Source organism: Carassius gibelio, chromosome A16 (genome assembly GCF_023724105.1).
Source record: "Carassius gibelio isolate Cgi1373 ecotype wild population from Czech Republic chromosome A16, carGib1.2-hapl.c, whole genome shotgun sequence".
Lineage (NCBI taxonomy): Eukaryota > Metazoa > Chordata > Actinopteri > Cypriniformes > Cyprinidae > Carassius > Carassius gibelio.
Window position 1 is genome coordinate 3,099,076 of NC_068386.1, and position 23,899 is coordinate 3,122,974.

Consider the following 23,899-nt stretch of genomic DNA (forward strand, 5'->3'; position numbering starts at 1 on the left):
TTTCGTTGGCTAGCAGTACTGGCAATGGGAATGAACTGGAAAAATATACCTGCAGAGCCTCCAAGAAACGGAAAGAGCCCAGACGGCGTCCTCGAGGCACGAGACAAAAAGTGGAGTTATGCAGCATTTCTTTATAGTCGTACCTGTTGAGAAAAAGAAAACAAGGAAGCACATATTAAGAACCAAGGTCAGAAAACATCCTGGCGCAGGAAAACATGCGGTTAATGCTCATCACATCTGGCGCAACAGCCTGAAAACACATTCACTGTGGAAGAAAGCAACTGCTTACTTTCCAGTTTACACAACCGTTTTGAGTCACAAATATTTCAACAAAACTACATAAAAACATCCACCAAATGTTGTCTCAACTAGTCAAACACAGAATTTCTACTATAACTACCACAAACTAGCACCCCATAGCAACACCTGGCAAGTAACCAAAATATTCTACAATTTCATATAACTAGCTAGAAGCCAACACTCAGCAACTCGTCAAAATACCAAAGCATCTATCTAGAGTACCCTAGCAATGGCTATTAACCAGCTACCAGGCTTTCAGAAAAATGTCTACCGACTGTCCAAATGCTAGTTTGATTTCGAGAACCAATACGAGAATCTAACCTGCTTCGTTTGCAGTTTAGAAAGGGTTACAGACATTTAACATCATTATGTGAATCACACACAAGTGTGCACAGACAGTCAGAAGCGAGCTCTTAGAAATCTCCGTTCACGCTCTTGACCTCTCGACCTCTGCTTTGTAGGCTGCTCTTGCACTATGGTGGGATAAAAGCTTCAGCAAATGCTTTAAGCAGTGTTTCAGTCGGCACTTGGATTAAGGGGCTGTTTGGAATTCCGAATGCGACATTCCTGCTTTTTCGCCCGTCTCGCCCTCCCTTCTCCCCTCTTGCACATTCTCCATCACGTTCTCCGTTCCTTCTCCTCGCTCTCTCCATTGAGTAATCGGTGATGCTGTGCATTCCAATGTGAAGCCCCTGAGGTCTTCCTTCAGCTCTGCTCTTCAGCACGGATGAATGAACAGGTCAGGATGCCTGCGGACAGTGAGACAGAACCTGCCCGGGCTTCGGCCCTGATGTTCTCCGGGTTTGAGATGAAAGGTAAAGCTTGAGGTTGTGTTGTAGGATGCTGTATTAACTTCGGCTGACCTGTTGGCTCAGTGGGTAACCTGATATGGGGTGTCTGAAAATAGGACGGGATGATGCAATCAAAAGACTTCATGATTCGCCAACACCACAGGGTTTATCCTACCGGGTCATTGTGTGCAGACTAATATTTTTAATATGACTCAAGCAGATGTTTAAAAGGACTTTTTTCTGTGTATTTTCCAAATGGTTGTGGTGTCCTTAAAGGCTGAATGAAAGGCTGTCTGTTATTTATTATTGAGCAAAAAAGAACTTGGGTGGGACTTAATTTTATTCAACACAAATTAACTAGTTTTGGAAAAGTGAGCAAATACTATGATCAGGTAAATGGATTGAGTGCATGTGATAAAACAAGAAATGCACATTTAGAAAGTAAAAGTATAGACTAAGATAAAAGTAATGTACAAAAAAAATAATGTTACAAATAAATAAAATATATAAATAAAAAATTAGAAATACAAATTACATTTTAATATTTGCCTTTAAAATAATTTTACTTTGGTTCTTAAAAAAATTATAAAGAGCAAGACATAATTAAAATACATACTAATTGTAAAGTATTGGACAGTGATTTAAATTATGATTTGGCTTCAAAAATCTTTATCTCAGGTTACTGTATGTTACTGTTAACAAACTGAATGAAGCTCAAATTAAATAAAATATAGATATCAGATAAATAAATTCCAACTTCAAAAATAAAAAAATGGATAATTTCTATAATAATACACATTATATAAAAATGATACAAAATAAATTCAAGTTTAGCTAATTACTAAAACTATTAAAGCTGAAATGAAAGGAATAAAATAAAACAGTGTATAGCTAATAAGTCAAAAAGTTCCCAATTGGTGGTTTAATATGAAGCTTGTTTGATATGTACAACTGTGTACAGATAAGCAGGGCCGTGAACTATAAACCACAAGTCTATTTCTTCAAGCTGGACGGCAGGCGAGACAACAGCACAGCACAAACCACACGGCTCCTGTTCTAATGAACAGCAATGAGTTCACACGTGCAGGTCAGGAATAACTGCAACCCTGCGCCATTACTCAAACACAAGCAGCCAGCCGAGCGCAGTGCAACCGGTTCTCATAACACACTCGGGCCGGGGCGAGGAAGTTCCCCGCATGCAAGAAGTGATGGAGTGGGCTGTGGAATAAACACATCCATAATTCAGCTGCACCTCGATGAGGAGTGCCTCCACGCTGATGACCACACGCAACTCCACAACATAATACACTCTTACTAACAGCAAAACAAATGTAAATAAATGGACTGTGTGTGATAAGACCAGGAATGTACAGTTAGAAAGTAAATACTTGAAATGAATGCTGTGCGTTCAATGCAAGCATTTTTTTTAAGCATCTGTGGCATGTCCACAAATGTTTTTTTTAAATTATAATAAATAATAATATATATATATATATATATATATATATATATATATATATATATATATATATATATATATATATATAAACTTTACATTTTTAAAATAGCTTCAACCCTCTGTTTGTAAAAAAATAAATAAATAAATAAAAAATTAAGTAAAAAGAAAAATAAATATATTACATAATAAAAATAAATTAAACGGGTAAATATAATAACTCAATTTATAATATAATATAATAAAAGCAATCATTAATCAAATAAAATTATTTTTTTGGCTATAAAATATTCATTTGATTTTAATTAAAAAAATGATTTGGTTTTAAATAAAAAAAAAAAAAAAAAAAAAAAAAATACAACTGCTTCTAAAATAAAAAAGTTATGTTTTCTAAAACAAAACTATTTACTGCCAAATCTATCAACATCTATCACCACAGTGGTGTTACAGTTAACTATTGAAATGGTTTTCTTTAATTGAAATAAAACAAATACAAATTTCAGATGAAAAACAAAAACTGAAATAAAAAGTTTGTACTTATATTACTGAAATAAAGCTAAAAAGAAATCTGAAAACTAAGAAAAATGCAACTTCTTTTCATGATGTTTCAAACGGTTGGCTGCTGAAAAGAAAGCGTGGCGTTGGAGTTAAAGGTGTGTCTTTAATCTGCCGTGGTGGGTTGGTGGATGACACTGAATCTACTCTATCAAGTTGACAAGCGTGCAAGATGCATGAGAAAAGACAGAGCACTACAACGTAGGCAGCCAAACTGTCTAAGTTTTCTATGTTATGTTTATATTTGGCATTGTTGCCATAGCAGCCGGTTGGCATGCGTGGCATTTGTGCCTTAAATCAGATTAGTGGAAATCAGAGCTTGCATGGCAAATGCTGGTTTCACCAACGCTGCCAACCCGCTTGTAATGACTGTGTAATCAGAACAAGATTAAACCTGTACCAAATGCCCGTCCCGACACACTTACACAGAGAGAACTACAGCACGCACAACTTCATGAACGTGTTACAACTGTTTGAACATCTGCGGGATCAAGTGAAGAACAGCCTCTAAAGATACTGAAGCAGATCTAGAGGAAAGCAGTTGGTGCGAGACGAGTCTCTGGTGGATGATAGGAAATCCACGACGGCCATCTGAGAAGCAGCATGACAACATATGTGCTTATGATACAGATTTATGATGCTGCATCCTGTTCTATTAAATGGATAGTTCACCCAAAAGTGGAAATTACCCCATGATTTACTCACCCTCAAGCCATCCTAGGTTTATATGACTTGCTTCTTACAGACGAATACAGTCGGAGTTACATAAAAAATAAAAAATAAAAAATAAATGTCCCGGCTCTACCAAGCTTTATAATGGGAGTGAATGGGGGACGAGATTTTGAAGCCCAAAAAAGTTTGTCCATCCAAAAACACATTGCTTTGCTTCAGAAGGGCTTTATTAACCCCCCGGAGCCATGTGGGACACTTTTTTATGATGGATGGATGCACTTTATTGGGCTATTGAAAAATAACACCTATTCGCTGCCATTATAAAGCTTAAAAGAGCCAGATAATTTAAAAAATATATATAACTCTGATTGTATTCTTTTAAAATAAACAAGTCAAACACCCCTGGGATGGCTTGAGGGTAAGTAAATCATGTGGTAATTTTCATTTTTGGGTGAACTATCCCTTTAAAGTCCATCCAGATAATATAAAAAAGAGACTCTGCTAATGACAAACTGCTAATGCACAATCCACACTGTCTATTTGTTAAATCCCACATTTTTCCTTGATCCAAATGCAATACTATTGCAATGTGATCTGTTCTTTTATACCCAAAGATGACTTTGAAAATGCATGAAAAATTAAAACCACATCATTTAAGTCAAGTTAATAAATCATAGATGGCCAAACGAGAAGAAAAGACATAGGTTCATGAGCATGTTTACATGTTTAAGCATGTACCATAGCAAAAATCAAATAAATAAACAACAACATGGCATTACTGTATTAGAAAATGAGACTGTGGTACAGTATAAAGTGTAGAGACTGTAGTAATTGCTTGTAATTGCTTGTTAAACTCAGTCTAATCTAATAGAGATGTTTTTATAGGAGTCACTACAGTGCCAACTACACGCTCCCATTTTGCTTGTTAAACAAAAGATGGCATTTGACTTCCACAAACAACAATGCATGCTAAGAGTAAAAGTGCAACGCTTGTCTCTGCTGTCTGTGCAATCAAGAAAATAAGACATTAATGGCTAAGGCACGACTGGTTTGCCAAAGTTCATTTATCCTGTAATCCCCCTCTGCTGACAGAGAAAAAAACGCCATTTGTAGAGTCCAGAAAACACAGAGTCAGGCTACTGAAGAATAACAACTTAAAAGTATGCAGTGTAATGAGCATAATTATATTGCATGCGATTCTTTGCCACATAAATGGCAAAAAAAATAAAAAATAATAATGAACATCTTAAACCACACCATGTATCTTAACAACAAATGGTATTGCTAAACTAATGACAAGTTCAAACAGATCACTAAACTCACACCATTGGTTGAGCCAATCCTGAATAAGTCTGGCACTCAAAGCTGTGAAATTTTAAAAGCTTTTAATTGTCTTGAAAAAGTGGTTGCTAATAAATGGGAAAATTAAACAGCATGATGCTATTGCTAACTTCTGAGCTGGGCTAAAAAGTACACTGCAGCGATGTATTGAAAACAACCATCTGGATGGTTACATTTTCTACATCAAACACAGGGAATAAGCAGCATCCGAATGAACTAACTTTCTAACACAAAGCACATTTGCTAAAAACTAGGACACATCATTGCAAGGCCTTCTGTCTCTCCAGAGTCTGAAAAACTTCTCTGCAGTCGTAACTTTTACTCGAGTTACTTTTGACTGGGGCTAAAGGCTAAAGGCTACTGGAAAGTTTATCCGCAATGCCATGCCAGATGGTCCAAAAGGATGTCTGGCCTCAAGGGCAAATATAGCTGATTAATTATCCACTGCAGACTGTGACATTAATCATAACGACTCGACTTGAGTTAATATCATCCTGTTCTGTCCTGTAATTACACTGGGATTTCACACTTAGGAACTTGGGATTTATTCTCCGAGCTGCCATTATCAAAACAACCTACGTATACTCCACAAATCAACAACACAGGCAACAGCGGAATGAAAGCCCTGATATACCTGAAGCGAATCAAAGAAAAAAATGGTCATTTCAAACAATGGTCATTTCAAAACAAAATTAGGCCAAACAAAGTTCATTTAGAGTTCATTTAGGAAGTTCAGGACAGCTTGCCAAAGCAAACTTTCCAAAAAAGCTCATTTCTGGCTTGTAAACATCTCTGAACTCTCTTTGGTCAGTGGAAATGACATAATAGGTAGATGTGCTTTGGGGCTCCGCCTTTTTTAATGTGGAAAATGTTTCCAGTTCATTACTTTTGTTCAGACAAAAACAAACACAGTTTTATAGTAGATATTGAAGTTGTAATCAAAAGTGACACTGACGCTGGTTTTCCATGTTTAAAACTGTAAAGCTGCTTGCTTTCAAGCAATCTGTTGTTAATAATCTAAAAAAAATAAAATAAGCAAAAATTTACATTTTAGTAAACAAATGGGCAAAGCACAAATAGAAAATAATACAAAAAGTAAAAAAAAAAAAACATACAATACATATTATAAATAAAGCTAATATAAAAGCAAATACATTTAAATAAACTAAAAATAAATAAAACCATAAATAAACCAAGAATACATAAATGAAATTGTAATAAATAAATAAATAAAGTATCAATACATGTACCTAAAGGGTCAGAAAGAAGACTTTAATACAGACTTTAATACAATGCTGTTATTTAAATAAGCAAACATTATATACACAGAAGAAATTTAGTACCTTTTATACAGATTATCTTAACTTTTAAGCACTTAATAAATAAACAATGACTTTTCTCGATGAGTGCAAACATCCACATCACTATGATCAGATGCTTTCTTAACCGCTGGTTTCTCACCTCTATTTCTCACCATTATTAAGAGGAAAAGCTCAGCACATATTTACATATTCATCTAAACACCATTTGTAGCAGGATCAAGATGTCCACTAACAGTAGGTATATTAATATTTTAAACATATTTTTACTCCGAAGAACAAAATTTAGTATAGCCGTGACTAGGATAAAAGAAGAAACTTGAGGAAACTTTATTAATGCACACTCCAATGCTCCTGCTTTCAGTAGGAAACAGTGTGTCTCAGACCTAAGGGTGAAAACACAGCACGGGCCTGTCTTCAAGATTTCCCATCTTTAATAAAAGCCTGCGGGTGTAGAGCTTGAGAGGAAGGGGCAGGGAATCATAACCCCGACAGCGGCAGGTCAGCGGAGCCGCAGGGAGGTGAACGCAGTCACTAACGAGACTTGAGTTTCAAACAATGTCGTGGCTCATGTTGACCCTGGCCATCTGGTCAGCCCGTAAACATTACTCTCGTCCGTGGAGAAAGAGCTAGCAGCTGTCTGCATGTTCTCACTGGTTTTGCTCAACATGTAGTTCATGTGCATCCAGGGCAAGTGCGGTCTACAGTTTTATTGGACATATTTAATGAGAGAAAAGATCAAACTAGGACAAAGAACAGATAAATAGCACTGGAGACTACAAATATCAATGAGATACTGAAATGGATCAAACTTTCTATTCTTTAATCATCACTTTTCATGGGAAACCAGATATTCTTGCCGTTTTAAAATAAGAGTATATTATATTATATAGATTTACACTAACATTAACACGTTCACTCCTCAGTGAATTTATGAGCCATGCATAAACGGACTGTCCATATTTAAATATGAATATTGAAATTAATAAACATATAATATTTAAATATGTAAAAGACTTTGTAGGCCTAAATTAATAAAAAAAATAAAAATGTGAATGAGTAATGTATGTAAGCGAAAAGACAAGCACATTAAATAAAACAAATTATAAAAATAAATAAATAAATAAATAATATATATATATATATATATATATATATATATATATACATAAATATACATAAAGTAAATAAACATTTAATATATTTATACATATTTTACATATTTAAATAACCAAAAAATAAATAAAATTATAATTGTATTTAAAAACATCAAATAAGAGATGTAAACGAACACAGATACATACACACACATACACTAAATGAACAAAACCATTAACTCAAATAAATAAAATTAACTAATAAAAATTTACTATAAAAATAAATGCAACTATAAACAAACAAACAAATAAATATGAAAAATATTCTTTTCCCTGTATTTTAACAGTATAAAATAACTTTACCACATGATGACTATCATGATAGCATAATTTAAATCAGCACAAATTGAATACAGTGTAAGCTAAAACATCAAGATGATACACTGCTTGCAACCATTTTATTTTCCAACGCTGCATCGATGAATCATGTAAAATAAGACCAATCTTGCATTAAGCTGCTTATGCTTAACAGCGGTTTGTGTAGAATTTGAAAATGTATGTGTTACATTTTGATATTATCCACCCTCACGTATTCGATTAGAATGAAATGAGAGATGTGAGCAAATCTTCTGTAATCCATCATGTACCTCTCTAGAGAAAACATGAAGTCCATTACAGTAAGGTAACAGAATGGGACGCAAACCACATCTTGTAGACGAGAGAAATCAGAAGAGGAGGCTGCAGAGGTTCGACTCACACGAGATGCGACGTGTCATTTTAAATACGCTTTTACTAGGTTGTCGTGACACTGTCATTGGGCTCCACTTTGAATTAGGAGACAGTTGGGAAGCTAAAAATAAACCAAGCTGGAGCTGAAAGACATTATCATAAATAAAAAAAAATAAAAAAAAGGACAGGCGCTCTAGAAAAAGTTGCTGTGGCTGTGTCAGACTCCCACTGTCTTTAATCTCTCGTGGAGAGTTATGCGTCGCTAAGCACGAGTTCAAGCCAAAGGAATGCCAATCTATGAGACGAACACACACACACACACACACACACACACTCCACACCAACAATCACACTCCATGTCTTTTGCTTTCAGCATGCATCTGAGATCCAAACGCCCCCTTCAACCCTGTTGGAAACAACCAGGCTCATTTCCTCACAGCTATGCACTAGTTTTAGCTTGCAGGGCCAACGCTGACTGCGGAGAAGAACAGCATTTCCAAAGGTCATAAAAGATCACATCATGAGACAAGACGTCCTTTGAAGCAAGCATTAACAGGCATCTGTCTCCGTCTCCCATTAAAAACTAGTGCATGAAAAAACAAGGAGACGGCCTGGAAAAATTCAGGCATGAGAAAATAAAAACATTTTTCATCTAGAAAATGACATATAGTAAATCTGCACTCCTTATAGCACTTCAAACACGCATTATAAACCTATTTAATGTCATAAGAAACCAAATGCATTGATATTAATAAATGCAATAGACAACATAAGCACAGCAAAATGACTTCCACGGTGCATTATTAATTCTGTGCATAAAACAATAGTCTCATTGGCTCCATGCTGCTATTATGTGTATGAAGGAGTGGGTGGAGAAACTCCACAGTCGGATCTCTATCATTTCCTTAAGCCTTTGGAAAGGATGGGTCACCACTGATGAAAAACCATCATTGAGCATTTTGTTCCTATTTATTCTCCTTTCTATTAGACATTTATTCTCTTTGCTGCTCCTTCTTACTCTTACTAGAGACATTTACTATACATAGTTATAAACAATATTGGCACAGCTTACTTTTGATAGAGCACCAAATTATAAAAAATAAAACATGCAAATATGCTTCAAAATGTTAGTGCCTTCAAAGAATAATTCACCAAAACAAAAAAAATGGTCATCGGTTGTTCATGTCTTTCCAAAGTTTGCTTTCTCTGTATAACACTCAGAAAAAAAGCTACTTTGAAGAACGTCCATGCAATGAAAGTCAGTGGGGTCCAATGTTGTTTGAGCTCCAATGTTTTTGTATCTTCTTTCTTTATTCCACAGAAGATGAAGAACAGGAAGAACACAAACTATATAGAACAAACATCATGTTCCTGGTGAAAATGGGTTTTTTAGTTACTAAGTGGACACACTTATTGGTTGATACTGATAACTTTTAAAATTCTGTCATTTAAATTTAAATTCTGTTATTATTTACTTGCTCCCAAATTGGGCTGATAATACAAGTGATTTGGAACAATAATAAAATGAAGAATGAAGATCATCAGTGAACAACAGCAACCTAAACTTTAGTCAAAACTATCTTAGGACTTGAGAAGACTTTGAATCATGGGTGTCAGAAGCACTGTGTGTGGGCGGTTCAAGACCCACCAGACCAATGGTTGGACCCTCTAACTTTTACCATCTTGAGGAATGACCTAAAATTAAACTCCAGTCCACGTTTTAGCTACAGCCTTGACTTCCACAGTGCTGCTTCTTCAAATCCATTCCACTTGGTTCATTCAGTTCATATTAATTGAACTACATTCCGTGTCTGCTGCCCTCCAGTATAAATTCCTCATCGTAATAAAAGAAACAAGGATTGAGCTGACATTATTGTGGTAATCGAGAATATGCTGTCAATTCTTTATAATTATTTGTCAAACTGACTAGTAATTCTGAGAAAAAAAAAACCCCACACCAAATCTTGTGTCCAATAAATGTGCAAAAAAATGCATGAAAGATATTCGTTGGTTTACAAAGGAGCCAGAAGTGTTAAGAAAATTCAAGGTAAATAATCAAACTTTTTTATGAAGTGTTATTTCCAATCGTATAATTAATTGTTAAAATATTAATTTAATCATATGGCTTGCTATGAAATTAGCCATAGCAAGATAAAAACATATATTGCAAAAGTTACACTGTAAAATATATTAAAACATCAGTCAATTTAAATCATAATTATATTTACAACATTTACTGTTTTTTTTTAATCAAATAAATGCATTCTTGTGAGCAAAAGCCAAAACTGTCAACAAAGAAAAATTCACAATTAAATATATTTTATGAAGCGTCTTTTCCAATAAAGCAGTCAAATTCTGTGTGAAAATATTCATTTAATTCTTTATGTTGCTATAAAACAAACCATAGCAAGATAAAGGCATTTTATTGCAAAAATACTGTAAAAAGTCAGACCTAAAAAAGAAATTTATCAAATAAGTAAATAATATGTAAATTAATATGTAGTAACTTGTCGTCAATTACTGGAGATTTTTAGCAGCCAAATAAAAGTGTAAAAAGTCATTTTAAAGCCAAAAGTGAAGAACCAGTTGCCTGTAGCTTTTAAAATACAGTTGGATATACAGGTATGTCATATATGTACAGTACATTATCGCCCTGCTCTGATCTGCTAAATGCAAGTATAAACACACATGAAACAGTGTGTGTTCTGAAAAGCGCAATACAAATACATTTGACTTGACATATTTAAAGAAACATTCAGTAATATACTCTTTGTATACTAACAGCCGCTCAACAGAATACATCAGACTGAGTCACAGAACAGCAGCTTGTGTGGTTTGTGTTCGGCTCATGTGTCGTGAGACACACAGGGTCAGCGCTGAAGGCTGATGGAGTGATCGGTGAGGTCACCGCTGGGATAAAGCTCATTCTGCCCTCTCTGGTCAGCACTACAACTGCTACGGTCCCTGGATGAACCGGCCGCATGCATAATTCACCACAAAGGAAACCGTGTTGAGAAAGAGACAAGCCAAGACATGCAAATATTGATTCCACTGTCCTGTAGCACACAAGACGCTCACTCGACTGCTTAATTCACTTCACTTCGCCAAACTGTACAAGAATCGAAATGAACTAGGGCTAAAGGCAACAAATGCCAACAAAAATGACAGAAATACCTTTTAATATAAAGTGCTGGTTATGAGATTATGACATCTTGTGCATTATACATTACAATTGTGCTTTCTTAACTTGCTTTTGAATTTAAACAGCAGTAATTATTCAGAAAGAAAATTATAATGATGTTCAAACTAATTGATTAAATTAAATTATGGAACACAGATGGATGGCATACTGTGCATTTTTATACGATTAAAGGAAATAGCCCAAAATTATCTTTATACACACACACACACACACACACACACACACACACACACACACACACACACACACACACACACACATAGCCAATCAGGATATTAGAATGATTTCTGAAGGATAATGTGACACTAAAGAATGGAGTAATGATGCTGAAGATTATATTTAATAATATTTGACACTTTTACTGTACTTTACTGTTTGTTTGTTTTTTGTAAAATTAATGCAGCCTTTGTGAGCATAAAAGACTTTGTTCAAAAACAATTAAAAAATGTCTTTGTCATTGACATATTATTATAGTTAATTAATATTATTATTCAACTATTTAAGTTGAAGTTTAAGTAATTGTATTCTTTCTGACATGTTTATTAGTTTTTTTGTTTGTTTGTTTAAAAAAAGTTATTTTAGTATCGAGTAAAACTAAATGAAAATCAGAAATGTTGCCTTGACAATCAGCTGAAATAAAAATGTTTTTTTTTTATATTTTATTTTACTTCATTTTATTTCAAGTAAACAAACTTATGGTTTTAGTTTTAGTTAACAATAAAAACTATAATTTCAGATCCATTTATTTGTTTACTTTATAAGAGCATATGGAGACAGCCAGAATAAAACTACAATTTTCGTATCAACACATGGATGCGTTACTACACCCCTTACACCCATTAACCTATTCAACCAGTAATCAACCACCATCCAGATCATAATAGCTACAGGTTATAGTGTTTCTGACCTACCAGTGGTGAAAAAGCACCACATTAGAAGTGGGCAAAGAGATCTCGAGGAACACATTCACACTGATGCTATAATCCTCTCGGGTCAGGGAGAGGCCATTGGGTTTAATGAGGGATGAGGGGAACACAGGGGTCCTGTCGGGTGGAAAATAATGACGAGTTCCCAGTTCTCCAGAGCAGGAAGTGCACAAGCTCACATCCACATCCAACCGGGAACCAACTGCTTCAACACCCGGAGAGAGTGAATCTCCAACAGAGAGGACGGTGAAAGCAGGAGCACGGGGACTAATGCCAGACTGGATTTCTAATTGCATTTGATTTCACTTGGACTCCTAATGAGCCACGCTCAATGAAGCCCATTCCCACTAATTCCTGAACAAAAACGGCAAAATGCGGCCTGCATATCATGCCAAGTAAGCCTGGTTAACACTTTCCCCGGCCAAAACTGTGGGCAGGTAATTAGTTGAACAGCGGGTGGGATAAAAAGCGAGCTTCCAGTCGAGGTCTTTGGTTATAGCCTCACACAGGGGAGTCTGCAGCGGAGCTGGCAGAAGAAACACATTGTTTGTATGAAGCACGGCCAAATGGAGAGCAGGATCCGAGCCTCGCGTTAAGGGCAGGTGCTGAAACCACCTGGTTCTCTTCAGTCTAACAGCGACTACTAGAAAAAAGATCATATTTCGTTTTTAGAGAAACTCACTTGCTTATAATTATGATGTCCATGAATTCATAATTAAACCTAAACCCAGACAGCAGACGAAACAATATATAATGAATTATACATGTATTAAAATGTAGGTTCTGTAAAAATGTTTTTCAGTTTTTGAAAGAAGTATGATTTTATTTATGATCAAAAATATAGTAAAAACAGTAATATTGTTTAAAATGTGAAGAATTATTATTATTAATGTTGAAAACAGTTGTACTGCTTAATATTTTTGTGTAAACGATACACAATTTTTATTTTTCCAAAATTCTTTGATGATTAGAAAGTTCAAAAGAACAGTGTTTATTTGAAATAAAACATTTTGTAGCATTATAAATGTCTTTACTCTCACTTTAGGTCAGTTTAATCTGTCCTTGCTGAATAAAAGTATTAATTACTCTAAAAAAATAAATATATAAATAAATGCATTAATTAATAAATTAATCGTACTGCGTTTTGCATGGTAGTGTATATAATTCATACCTAGAAAATACTGATTAAAAAGGTCAATCAAATTCAATTTGGACTATTTGACGTATTATATGTGCGTGCTTTGTATTTATGTGCTTTCTAGAACTTAATTGTGAAACTCTGTTGAAGTCTGTTGAAGTAGTTCTCTTGTTGGTCTGACTGCTTCTATTGTTCTCATTTGTAAGTTGCTTTGGATAAAAGCGTCTGCTAAATGATTAAATGGTAAATGTTAAAGTCAAGTGTGGGTTTCCTGTAAATTTCATAAATGGATGGTTATTGTCCATTTCTAAATAAGTTCTATTTCAGTTGGTTCCCTGCCTCAGTTTCTAGTTTCTAGCCAGTGTAGGCTGCTCACGTTACTAGGTTTAGGAAAATATTTGCAATTTTTATATATATGAATTAGACAAAATTACTGACAACATGGGCACTATTTTCTCTAATACATTAGAAGCTGTTGCCCCAATCAAATTGAAAAAAGTTAGAGAAAAACGTACTGTACCATGGTATAACAGTAATACTCACTCTCTCAAGAAAGTAACTCGTAGTCTTGAACGCAAATGGAGAAAAACTAACTTAGAAGTTTTTAGAATTGCATGGAAAAACAGTATGTCCAGCTATAGACAGGCTCTAAAAACTGCTAGGGCAGAGCATATACACAAACTCATTGAAAATAACCAAAACAATCCAAGGTTTTTATTTAACACAGTGGCTAAATTAACAAATTACCAGATGCCACCTGATTCAAATATTCCACCAACGTTAAATAGTAATGACTTTATGAATTTCTTCACTGATAAAATAGATAACATTAGAAATACAATAGCGAATGTAGATTCTACAGCATCTAACACTTCAGTTTCATCCATCGCACCCAAACATAAACTGCAGTGCTTTACAACCATAGGACAGGAGGAGCTAAATAAACTTATCACTGTATCTAAACCAACAACATGTTTATTAGATCCTGTACCCATTAAATTACTGAAAGAGCTGTTACCTGTAGCCGAAGAACCGCTTCTCAATATCATAAACTCGTCGTTATCTTTAGGACACGTCCCAAAACCATTCAAGCTGGCGGTTATCAAGCCTCTTATTAAGAAACCAAAACTAGATCCTAGTGTACTGGCAAATTATAGGCCTATTTCAAATCTTCCATTTATGTCTAAAATTTTAGAAAAAGTTGTGTCTGCTCAATTGAGCACCTTCCTGCATAAAAATGATCTGTATGAAGAATTTCAGTCAGGTTTTAGGCCCCACCATAGCACAGAAACTGCACTTGTTAAAATTACAAATGACCTGCTCCTTGCGTCAGACCAAGGCTGCATCTCATTTCTAGTCTTACTTGATCTTAGTGCTGCGTTCGACACCATAGATCATGACATACTCATAGATCGATTACAAAACTATACAGGTATTCAAGGGCAGGCTCTAAGATGGTTTAGATCCTACCTGTCCGATCGCTACCATTTTGTTTACTTAAATGGGGAGTCATCTCATTTATCATCAGTAAAATATGGAGTGCCACAAGGATCCGTCCTAGGTCCCCTTCTATTTTCAATATACATGTTGCCCCTTGGTAATATTATTAGAAAATACGGAATTAGCTTCCACTGTTATGCAGATGATACTCAGCTATATATATCAACGAGACCAGATGAAACTTCCCAATTATCTAAGCTAACAGATTGTGTTAAAAATGTAAAAGATTGGATGACAAAGAATTTTCTCCAATTAAATTCGGATAAGACGGAGATATTAATTATTGGACCAAAAAACACTACACAGAATCTTGTAGATTACAATCTGCAACTAGACGGATGTACTGTAACTTCCTCTACAGTCAGAAATCTGGGTGTTATATTAGACAGCAATTTGTCTTTTGAAAATCATATTTCCAATGTTACAAAAATTGCATTCTTCCATCTTAGAAACATTGCCAAGCTACGAAACATGTTATCTGTTTCTGATGCAGAAAAGCTAGTTCATGCATTCATGACCTCTAGACTGGACTATTGTAATGCACTTCTAGGTGGTTGTCCTGCTTCTTCAATAAACAAGCTACAGGTCGTCCAAAATGCAGCAGCGAGAGTCCTTACGAGGTCAAGAAAATATGATCATATTACCCCAATTTTACAGTCTCTGCACTGGCTACCTATTAAGTTCCGCATCAGTTACAAATTATCATTACTTACCTATAAGGCCCTAAATGGTTTAGCTCCAGCGTACCTAACTAGCCTTCTACCACGTTACAACCCATCACGCACCCTAAGGTCACAAAACGCTGGACTTTTGGTAGTTCCTAGGATAGCAAAGTCCACTAAAGGAGGTAGAGCCTTCTCACATTTGGCTCCCAAACTCTGGAATAGCCTTCCTGATAATGTTCGGGGTTCAGACACACTCTCTTTGTTTAAATCTAGATTAAAAACACATCTCTTTCGCCAAGCATTCGAATAATGTATCTTTTTAATTGTGAGTGTAGTTGCATCTGATCAAAGGTGCATTTTTATTCATTAGCTTGGGTTAAACTAATTTTACTTTGTTGGATCAGCAGCTATGCTAATGATGTCTGTATTTTGTTTCTATGTTTTGCCACGGGATTCACATCCCGTGGTAACTAGGATTTACACAAGCTCCAGTCTGGATCCAGAACACCTGAGAAGAGATGATGCTGACCCTCAGAGGACCTCAGATGATGCTAACCCTGAATGAACAAACAGAACTAACAATTATTCCTAAATGTGTGACTTAATCATATAATAACTTAATTAATAATATTGATAGTTCATCGTCTAGCTGACTACGTCTTGTATTATTATTATTTTTTAGTTTTTCTAAAATCCTGTCAAATGTGCACAAACTACTAGCTACTACTAAATATTGTAGAAACATAATTTTCTGTAAAGTTGCTTTGTAACGATTTGTTTTGTAAAAAGCGCTATACAAATAAATAAACTTGAATATATATATATATATATATATATGCCACTAAAAGGTTTTTGCTCCTGGTTTAGAATCACAGGCTAAGAAATGGTACTTTGAATTATAAATAAACACACAGCACTATACTAAATGACTTATATTATATTATTAAATGCAATGATCAATTACATTTTCATTCATTGTAAGATCAACATATGAACAAACTGTGAACCACTAAAACCCCACCCAAAAATGTTCCATCTGCATCAGAACATGATATTTGATATCACACATGAGTGGGTTTTCTGCCTGTGGCGTTGTGGTGATGTTGAGACAGGTTTGAGAGAAACACCAAGTTGCCAAAGCGCCAGACAAACTGGAAACGTGCAACCTGATCTCCAGCAATCACCAGCATCACCAGAAAGTGGACAAAGGCCAAGACAAGTCCAGGCAAAAGGCAATAAAACTAACCTTTATTTGTTGTAAGCATGTATGGCATTGCAGTATGATTTTCTACATTTTTCGGATGTGCATATCTGCGTGCCAGGATGCATCAGCCAACACCGACGTGTTTTATGGCTGCCCACATGTGAACAGGCACAGAACCCTCATAGGCTCTTATCTCAGCAGATGAAGTGAAGCCTCTGAGAGAGCAGATAAGTGTATTTTCAAGAGTGCAGAAGTGTCTATCTTCAGAGCAGTCAAAGCTTTTACCACGCAAAGGCCAGGCTTTGGGCACCGGGTTATCATGACACCTTTATTTTCTGTAGAAGCTGCTGCCATTATCACAGTATGCCAACTCTTTGTCTATGAAACCAAGAGATCCCTGTGGGTGAGCATGAAAACGGCCTGTTGTATTACTTTCAAAGACTGACTAAAGCGCACGTGAAAGCGTGTGCATGTGAATCAGAGGGAATGATTCAGTGCCACTGAATCTGAATGATTCTGATTCAAAAGACTCAAATAACTAAATCAAAACCACTATTTTTGGGTAAACGATTCCTCTACCCAGCCTCATTTCAGCTGAAGCACACTCAGCCAAATGTATGATGCCTTCAGGCTCCTTGTAACCTATTAGTAATTAAAGCACATCATTGCCTTTGGCATGTAAAGTCATTTTTTAACTTGACAATAAGCAATTCAGAGGCACTCATAATGTAGTATTTGATTAAAACTCAAAACTATCTAATAGCATGATGATATTAATTTCAAAATCCTAATACTTCTCTCAGCGGGAGACAAGGAAGAGCTTGAGGCAGGATCATTATCAAATATTTTTGGAACATGCGCTGAAGCTCATTTTGAATGCTGCACAGAAACTGGCAGAGATGAGTCCAATCGGTCAGAATGACTCAAATGGATTCTAAATCCGCGTACAGAATCAGCAGCTGTGTTTGCAAATGAATGACTGGGATTTGCTCTATCCTGGCCGTTCTATGTAATTCTCCTTGTAGCTTTCAGAACATATTTCATAGTACAAGTAGAAAATATTGCAAATGCCTTGTCATACCAAGGGGAAGCAAGTCATCACTGGCTCCAGAGCGCAGACAGAAGCAGCGTCGTGGTCACAGCGCAGGACAAGCCCAAAGCACACTGGAAATATCTGCTCTCAGCATTCCTCGTCGAATATATCACCTGCACAGCACTGCCAAGGTCTACAAATACATCATCCTGTCAGAACACCTGGAACGCTTGCTAAATAAATGACAATGGCCTGCAGCCCAAAGGAGTGCCAGTCCGAGCAGGAGGAAAATATTCACTGGATTTTGGGAAGGGGTGTAGGAAACATATACAGGCTAAAACTTCATCTAACCGTGAAACAGGACTCGTTTGCTTTAACCGGTTTGTTTCATGAAAGCATCCAAGACAATGGTGTCAGAAATTACCTTTGAATGCTTGGAGTTCATTTTTGTAGGCATTTTGTACTTTCAAGTACAAGGGTGTCGATTTGGTGGGGTGAAAAAATATGAAATGCAATTTTTCCAATAAAAATTGTGATTGCAATCAAAAAAAATCCAGTTGTTTGCCAGGCTGCATAGTTTGACCAATAATTAAATAAATAATAATGATAAAATACTAAATAAAACAAAATAATAAATGCAGCAGGTGTACTATTTTACTGAAAAATGAAGAAAATCTAATATATTTTGTTGATTTTGATTGCTCATTTGTAAGTCTCTTTGGATAAAAGCGTCTGCTAAATGACTAAATGCAAATGTATTTATTATTATTATAAACAATATTATTATTTTATTATATAAACAATAAAATACAAAAAAACTAAGCAATTGTAATATTTGCAATTGTAGTTTTATAGGCTAATTGTAATATTTCAAGACTTGTATCGCCAATTTCATTACAGTAAAAAAATGTAATGCAACAGCTGAAAATATGCAAATAATATATCAAATAAAATAATAATATGCAAATAAATAAATATGTTGTTCATCATGTACAATGCTGAGGAACATTATAACCTTCTCTCTTCATTAATGTGCATCAGCTGCACACAATTGGTCCATTATTCAGAGTTGGCAGTCTGTTAATCCATATATTATTTTAAAGGTATGCTTGTTCACCAATCATCCATTTATCCTCCTGCGCATATGGAAAATGTTAATTTAGCTTACATTAAAAAAAGTTGAAAAACTCTAAATATTCAAATGACTTAGAAACAAATGCATAATGCAGAAGCTGAGATGGACTGACATGAGTCGGGTTAAACATTTTTAGCTCACATAACCACTATCATGTCACTGACACTCCATGGGCCTCCAAGTACACTCCAAGTACTTAACAAAAAAACATTAGCTACATTGCTTTTTTCTCACAGTCCACTTTAGTCTTTAAAGTCCAAAAAAGTCTTTAAAAAATGACACTTTAAAGTCATAATTCAGTATTTCATGACTATTTGACACTGTCACTCTGACACTTTGGCACAAATCGGAACAAATTTATTGGAACAAATTTGGAGAAATTTAGCATTTCATCACTTGGATCATCAATGGATCCTCTTCAGTGAATGGGTGCCATCAGAATGAGTCCAAACAGCTAATAAAAAAATCTCAATAACCCTCGAGTTATCCACACCACTCCAGTCTATCAGTTACCATCTTGTGAAGTACAACACAACACATGTTGAGTGAACAATTCCACCCAAGTAAAAGCAAAAGGTATAATTAAAATCATGCATCACTTTATTCTGAAATACACTAACTGTAATTCATAATAGTGAAAAAAAATGCATTATAGTGGATATTAACAAAAAAGCTCTTCTAGTCAATGCAATGCTTGAGCAAATTAAATGATCTCAATTGAATTCAACTGTTGAAACATTTACACCAACGCGTCTGAATGAGTCTGTATTTAATTCTAGATTAAATCTGAGGTTTGTCTGATTCCCACCCCAGCATTTTTGCAACATGTTGACCAAGCATTTGCATCTGCATACTTGCATTGAGTTTATTTCTGCATGTTTTTGCTACTGTAAATGATTGACTGACCTCTTTGCTTGCAAAATGAGTTGTTACAATTTCACTAAGTTGGTAAATATTGAATTTTAATTATGGAAATGTGGTGGTATTATGTTAATATTCTGCAAATGGAAACGTGAAAAAAAAGGCATTGTAAGCATTTAGTATGTGAGGCACAACTATTTGCCCGACTATTAAAAGAACATCAGAAAATGCTTTTCCGACCTAGTCTTGTTCAATTCCTCATGTCACAAGAACAAGAACAACTGTTCACTCCCACAGCTTCTTTCCATCAGCCAGAAATATGGCTATTAAGCTGCATCTGGAAAACATACCTCAGTTTTTAGCAACCAAAAGCAAAGTAAAGCAACTTTAGGACAATGTTTCCCTTTTCAGAAGAGATGGCTTATTAAAACAATAAAATAGTAACATTTCTATTGCAATGCTGTGATATAATATTAAATGGAAGTGGATTTAGTTTTGCATTTAACATAAAATTTCAAGCATTTGTTTAGCATTTGTTGCATGTTACTTGGCGCAGAAAATAATTAACATTACTAAAAAAATTAATAGTTGATAGGATTGCACTAATATGAAAATTCTGCGCCGAAACCAAAACTGAAAATGCTTTGTAATAATAATTTATTATTTTATTAAATAATATAAAGTAATTTTGTAAGACTTTTTAAATTTACATAAATTTTGCTTCTACATTACGGTTCAAAAGTTTGGGATCAGTTAGGAAAGAAATTATTACTTCTATTCAGCAAGAATGCATTAAACATATCAAAAGTGACAGAAAAGAAATTTATAATTTTACAAAAGATTTCAAATAAATGTTGTTATTTTTATTTTATTTATTTTTTTCAAATTTTTCATAAAAAAAAATGTCAACATGAATAATAATCAGAAATATCTTGAGCAGTAATATTAGAATGATTTCTGAAGGATCATGTGACACTAAATAATGGAGTAATGATGCTGAAAATACAGCTTTGATCACAGAAATAAATTACATATTAAAATACATGTAAATAGACATCCTTTTTAAAAGTTAATATTTCACAATATTACTGTTTTACTGTGCAGAAAAAACTTCTTCCAAAACATCTTATTGACCCCAAACTTTTGAAGAGTATTTGTGTTGACAGGAGACTAGTGTGACAAAATCTCTTACTAACCTCGTCTGTGGAAAGTTATATGCAATCTTTTCACTTTAAAGTGGTAACATCACCAGAAATTCATTAACCTAGTAAAGTATTCCTACTTTCTACTATCCATAGCCCTGTTAAGAAAGATGTGCAGCTCAAAGAATAAATGAGTTTTGCTAAATAATTCATGCAAATGCTTTAACAAAAATACAAGCTTTAAAACAGCCCACAACGCTGACACAGTTTATTTCTATTCAAAGAGTATTCAGTCATACTTGGAGGAAAAAAACACAAAAAAAAACTAGGTCAATATTATATTCTGTAACAACTTACATATCACAAATACTAGAAAAGCTGAACTTTTCTAAACATTCAAATCTGCAAAACTTTTCTTTATATGAGTTTTAAACTTGGTCTCATAAATATTAGATTACTGTGATGTAAAACTTGCTTATTATGCTGACCTTTGTTTCATACCATGCTAAAAAGGAGATCCAGAATTCAATTGAAAAACTTTTAAAGTTATGAACTGAAGCTGGCACAGTAACACATGTAGTTACCAAATGTTGATCAAGAAACCAAACAGGCCATGGGGGAACCCCCGAACATTTAATGTGCCAAGGAAAAATATGTTTTATTGGGAAACATCTGTATGGTCTGTAATTAAAGATGTTGACCAATATCACACTTCAAAACGCCAGAAGAACCCTTGATAAACCGAGGCTATGACCACATCAGACAGAAACCGAAATAAACAAGTCAACGTTTTGCCATCTCTACTTGTTTTTTGATGTTTCCAGAACCTATAGAAACACCCCTCCCCCATCAAACGGCGTCAGTGTTGTAGCATAAATCTAGTGTGAAACCACCGAACTCAACCAGCAGCAGCCGCCGCTCTGACAGAGATGTATAGTAACGAAGTAGAACTACTTCACTACTGTACTTAAGTACTAAAAGGCGGTATCTGTACTTTACTAGAGTATTATTTTTTTCTCCTACTTCCACTTTTACTTCAGTACATATTTTCGCTGAGTTTAATACTTTTACTCCGATATTATTTTTATGTGCTGCATCGTTACTCATTACAATTATAAAAATGTTACGAATCATTCCATTACAAACCACTGCCAGAACTGTAGATGGCAGGTTTGATGAAGCTGGCACATCATTGAGTGAATCAAGCGATTAAGAAGACTGCGCGTGCTGACTGAACTGCTGTGAAGAGAGAAATGAACACCGAGCCGAACTAGATAATGACTCGTTCACGAGTCAAGAACCGGTTGCATCGGTTCTCGGATGACCAGTAGTTCTTTCGGACAGTTCTATTCAATAAACCAGTTGAAGAAAACAGTTCACCGATTCTTTTGCGCTCGACGCAATGGCGTCATTGGCGTTGACTGCACCTGGGCTCATAACATTGACACAGAATCAGTTCAGAATCAATCACCAAAAGAATCAGTTCGGTTCAGACGCTCTGTGTGTCGGTTTGCTTCACGCTAAATCACACATGCGCAGTATCATCAGCTCCTCGGTTCACGAATCGGACGCGTCTGACAGAAACCGTTCTTTACTCGTGAATGAGTCATTATCTGGCTCGGCTCGGTGTTCATCTTCAGTTCTCTCTTCACATCAGTTCAGTCAGTGTACTGTTTGAGTCAATGAATTACTCCGGGATATTGGTTTGTTTTAACTCAGAGGGAGTGTCAGACACATTAAACAAGTTAACAGCTTAATTCATCTGTGGATTAATGAGTATTGGAGACGCGAACCGTTTAAAAAGATTCAGTTTGATTTGGTGAACTGTTTCAAAAAGATCCGGTTACATCCGTTCGCGTGTCTTACAACAGACACGGAAGAGAACACAATGCTGAATAAAGTCGTAGTTTTTGCTATTTTTGGACCAAAATGTATTTTCAATGCTTCAAAAAATTCTAAATGACCCTCTGATGTCTTACGGGTTTGAAACAACATGAGGGTGAGTTATTAATGACATAATTTTGCAAATTGGGCTAACTGACCCTAGTAACCGTTTTTTGTTTACAAGAAGTTACAGTCAAAGGAATTGTGATTGTCCTTTAGGTTAATCATTTGAAATAGTAAAAACAATATGTTCAAACTTTTGACTACTTTCTTTAACTACATAACACAATACTTCTACTTTTACTTTCAGTACTTGAGTAGTAAATTTTAAAATAGACTACTTGCAATACTTAAGTACAAAAAATGTTGAATACTTTAGTACTTCTACTTAAGTGTGGTGCTTAAAGAGCACTTCTACTTCTACTCAAGTCACTTTTTTGATAGAGCACTTGTACTTTTACTCAAGTATGGGTCTCTAGTACTTTATACATCTCTGCGCTCTGAACGGTCAGAGACTTTCTACCACGGCCAGAAGGGATCACATGCTCACCCTAAAACCGAAAGCTCACGTCACACTTCTAATTAAGAAGCGGTGCCAAACGAGAGATGAGCAGAACACATGCTAGCCGTAAGATGTGAGGACAGCCTGACGTCGACGGAGAGATGTATTTATAGAGAGGCAAGCCAACACGTTCTCTCGAACCCACTCCCAGTAACTGTAGGGAACGAGACAAGACAACGACATGCAAAACAACACGGGAAACACATTTGGTTACTGTCCCATGTTATTCATTAGACATCGTCTTGTCAAAAGCAAACTATCGTTGGGTTTATAATCAACAATTCTTTGCATCAATGCCATGTACAGTTTAATGAATGAATAAACTTACCAAGTGACCTTATTTTCTCTGTATATGCTTTCATATTTGTATGAAAGCAAAAATTGTAC

The 23,899-nt window shown here is 35.2% G+C and overlaps 1 protein-coding gene across 1 annotated transcript in view; it reads right to left on the reverse strand.

Annotated features, from left to right (window-relative positions):
- The window catches only part of LOC128030806 (exostosin-1a-like), a 44,894-nt gene that overhangs the window by 12,416 nt on the left and 8,579 nt on the right, over positions 1-23,899 (reverse strand). Inside the window, exon 2 of the mRNA XM_052618804.1 lies at positions 50-143. Within this exon, the coding sequence (XP_052474764.1) occupies positions 50-143 (94 nt within the window). The remainder of the gene's footprint in view (positions 1-49; positions 144-23,899) is intronic.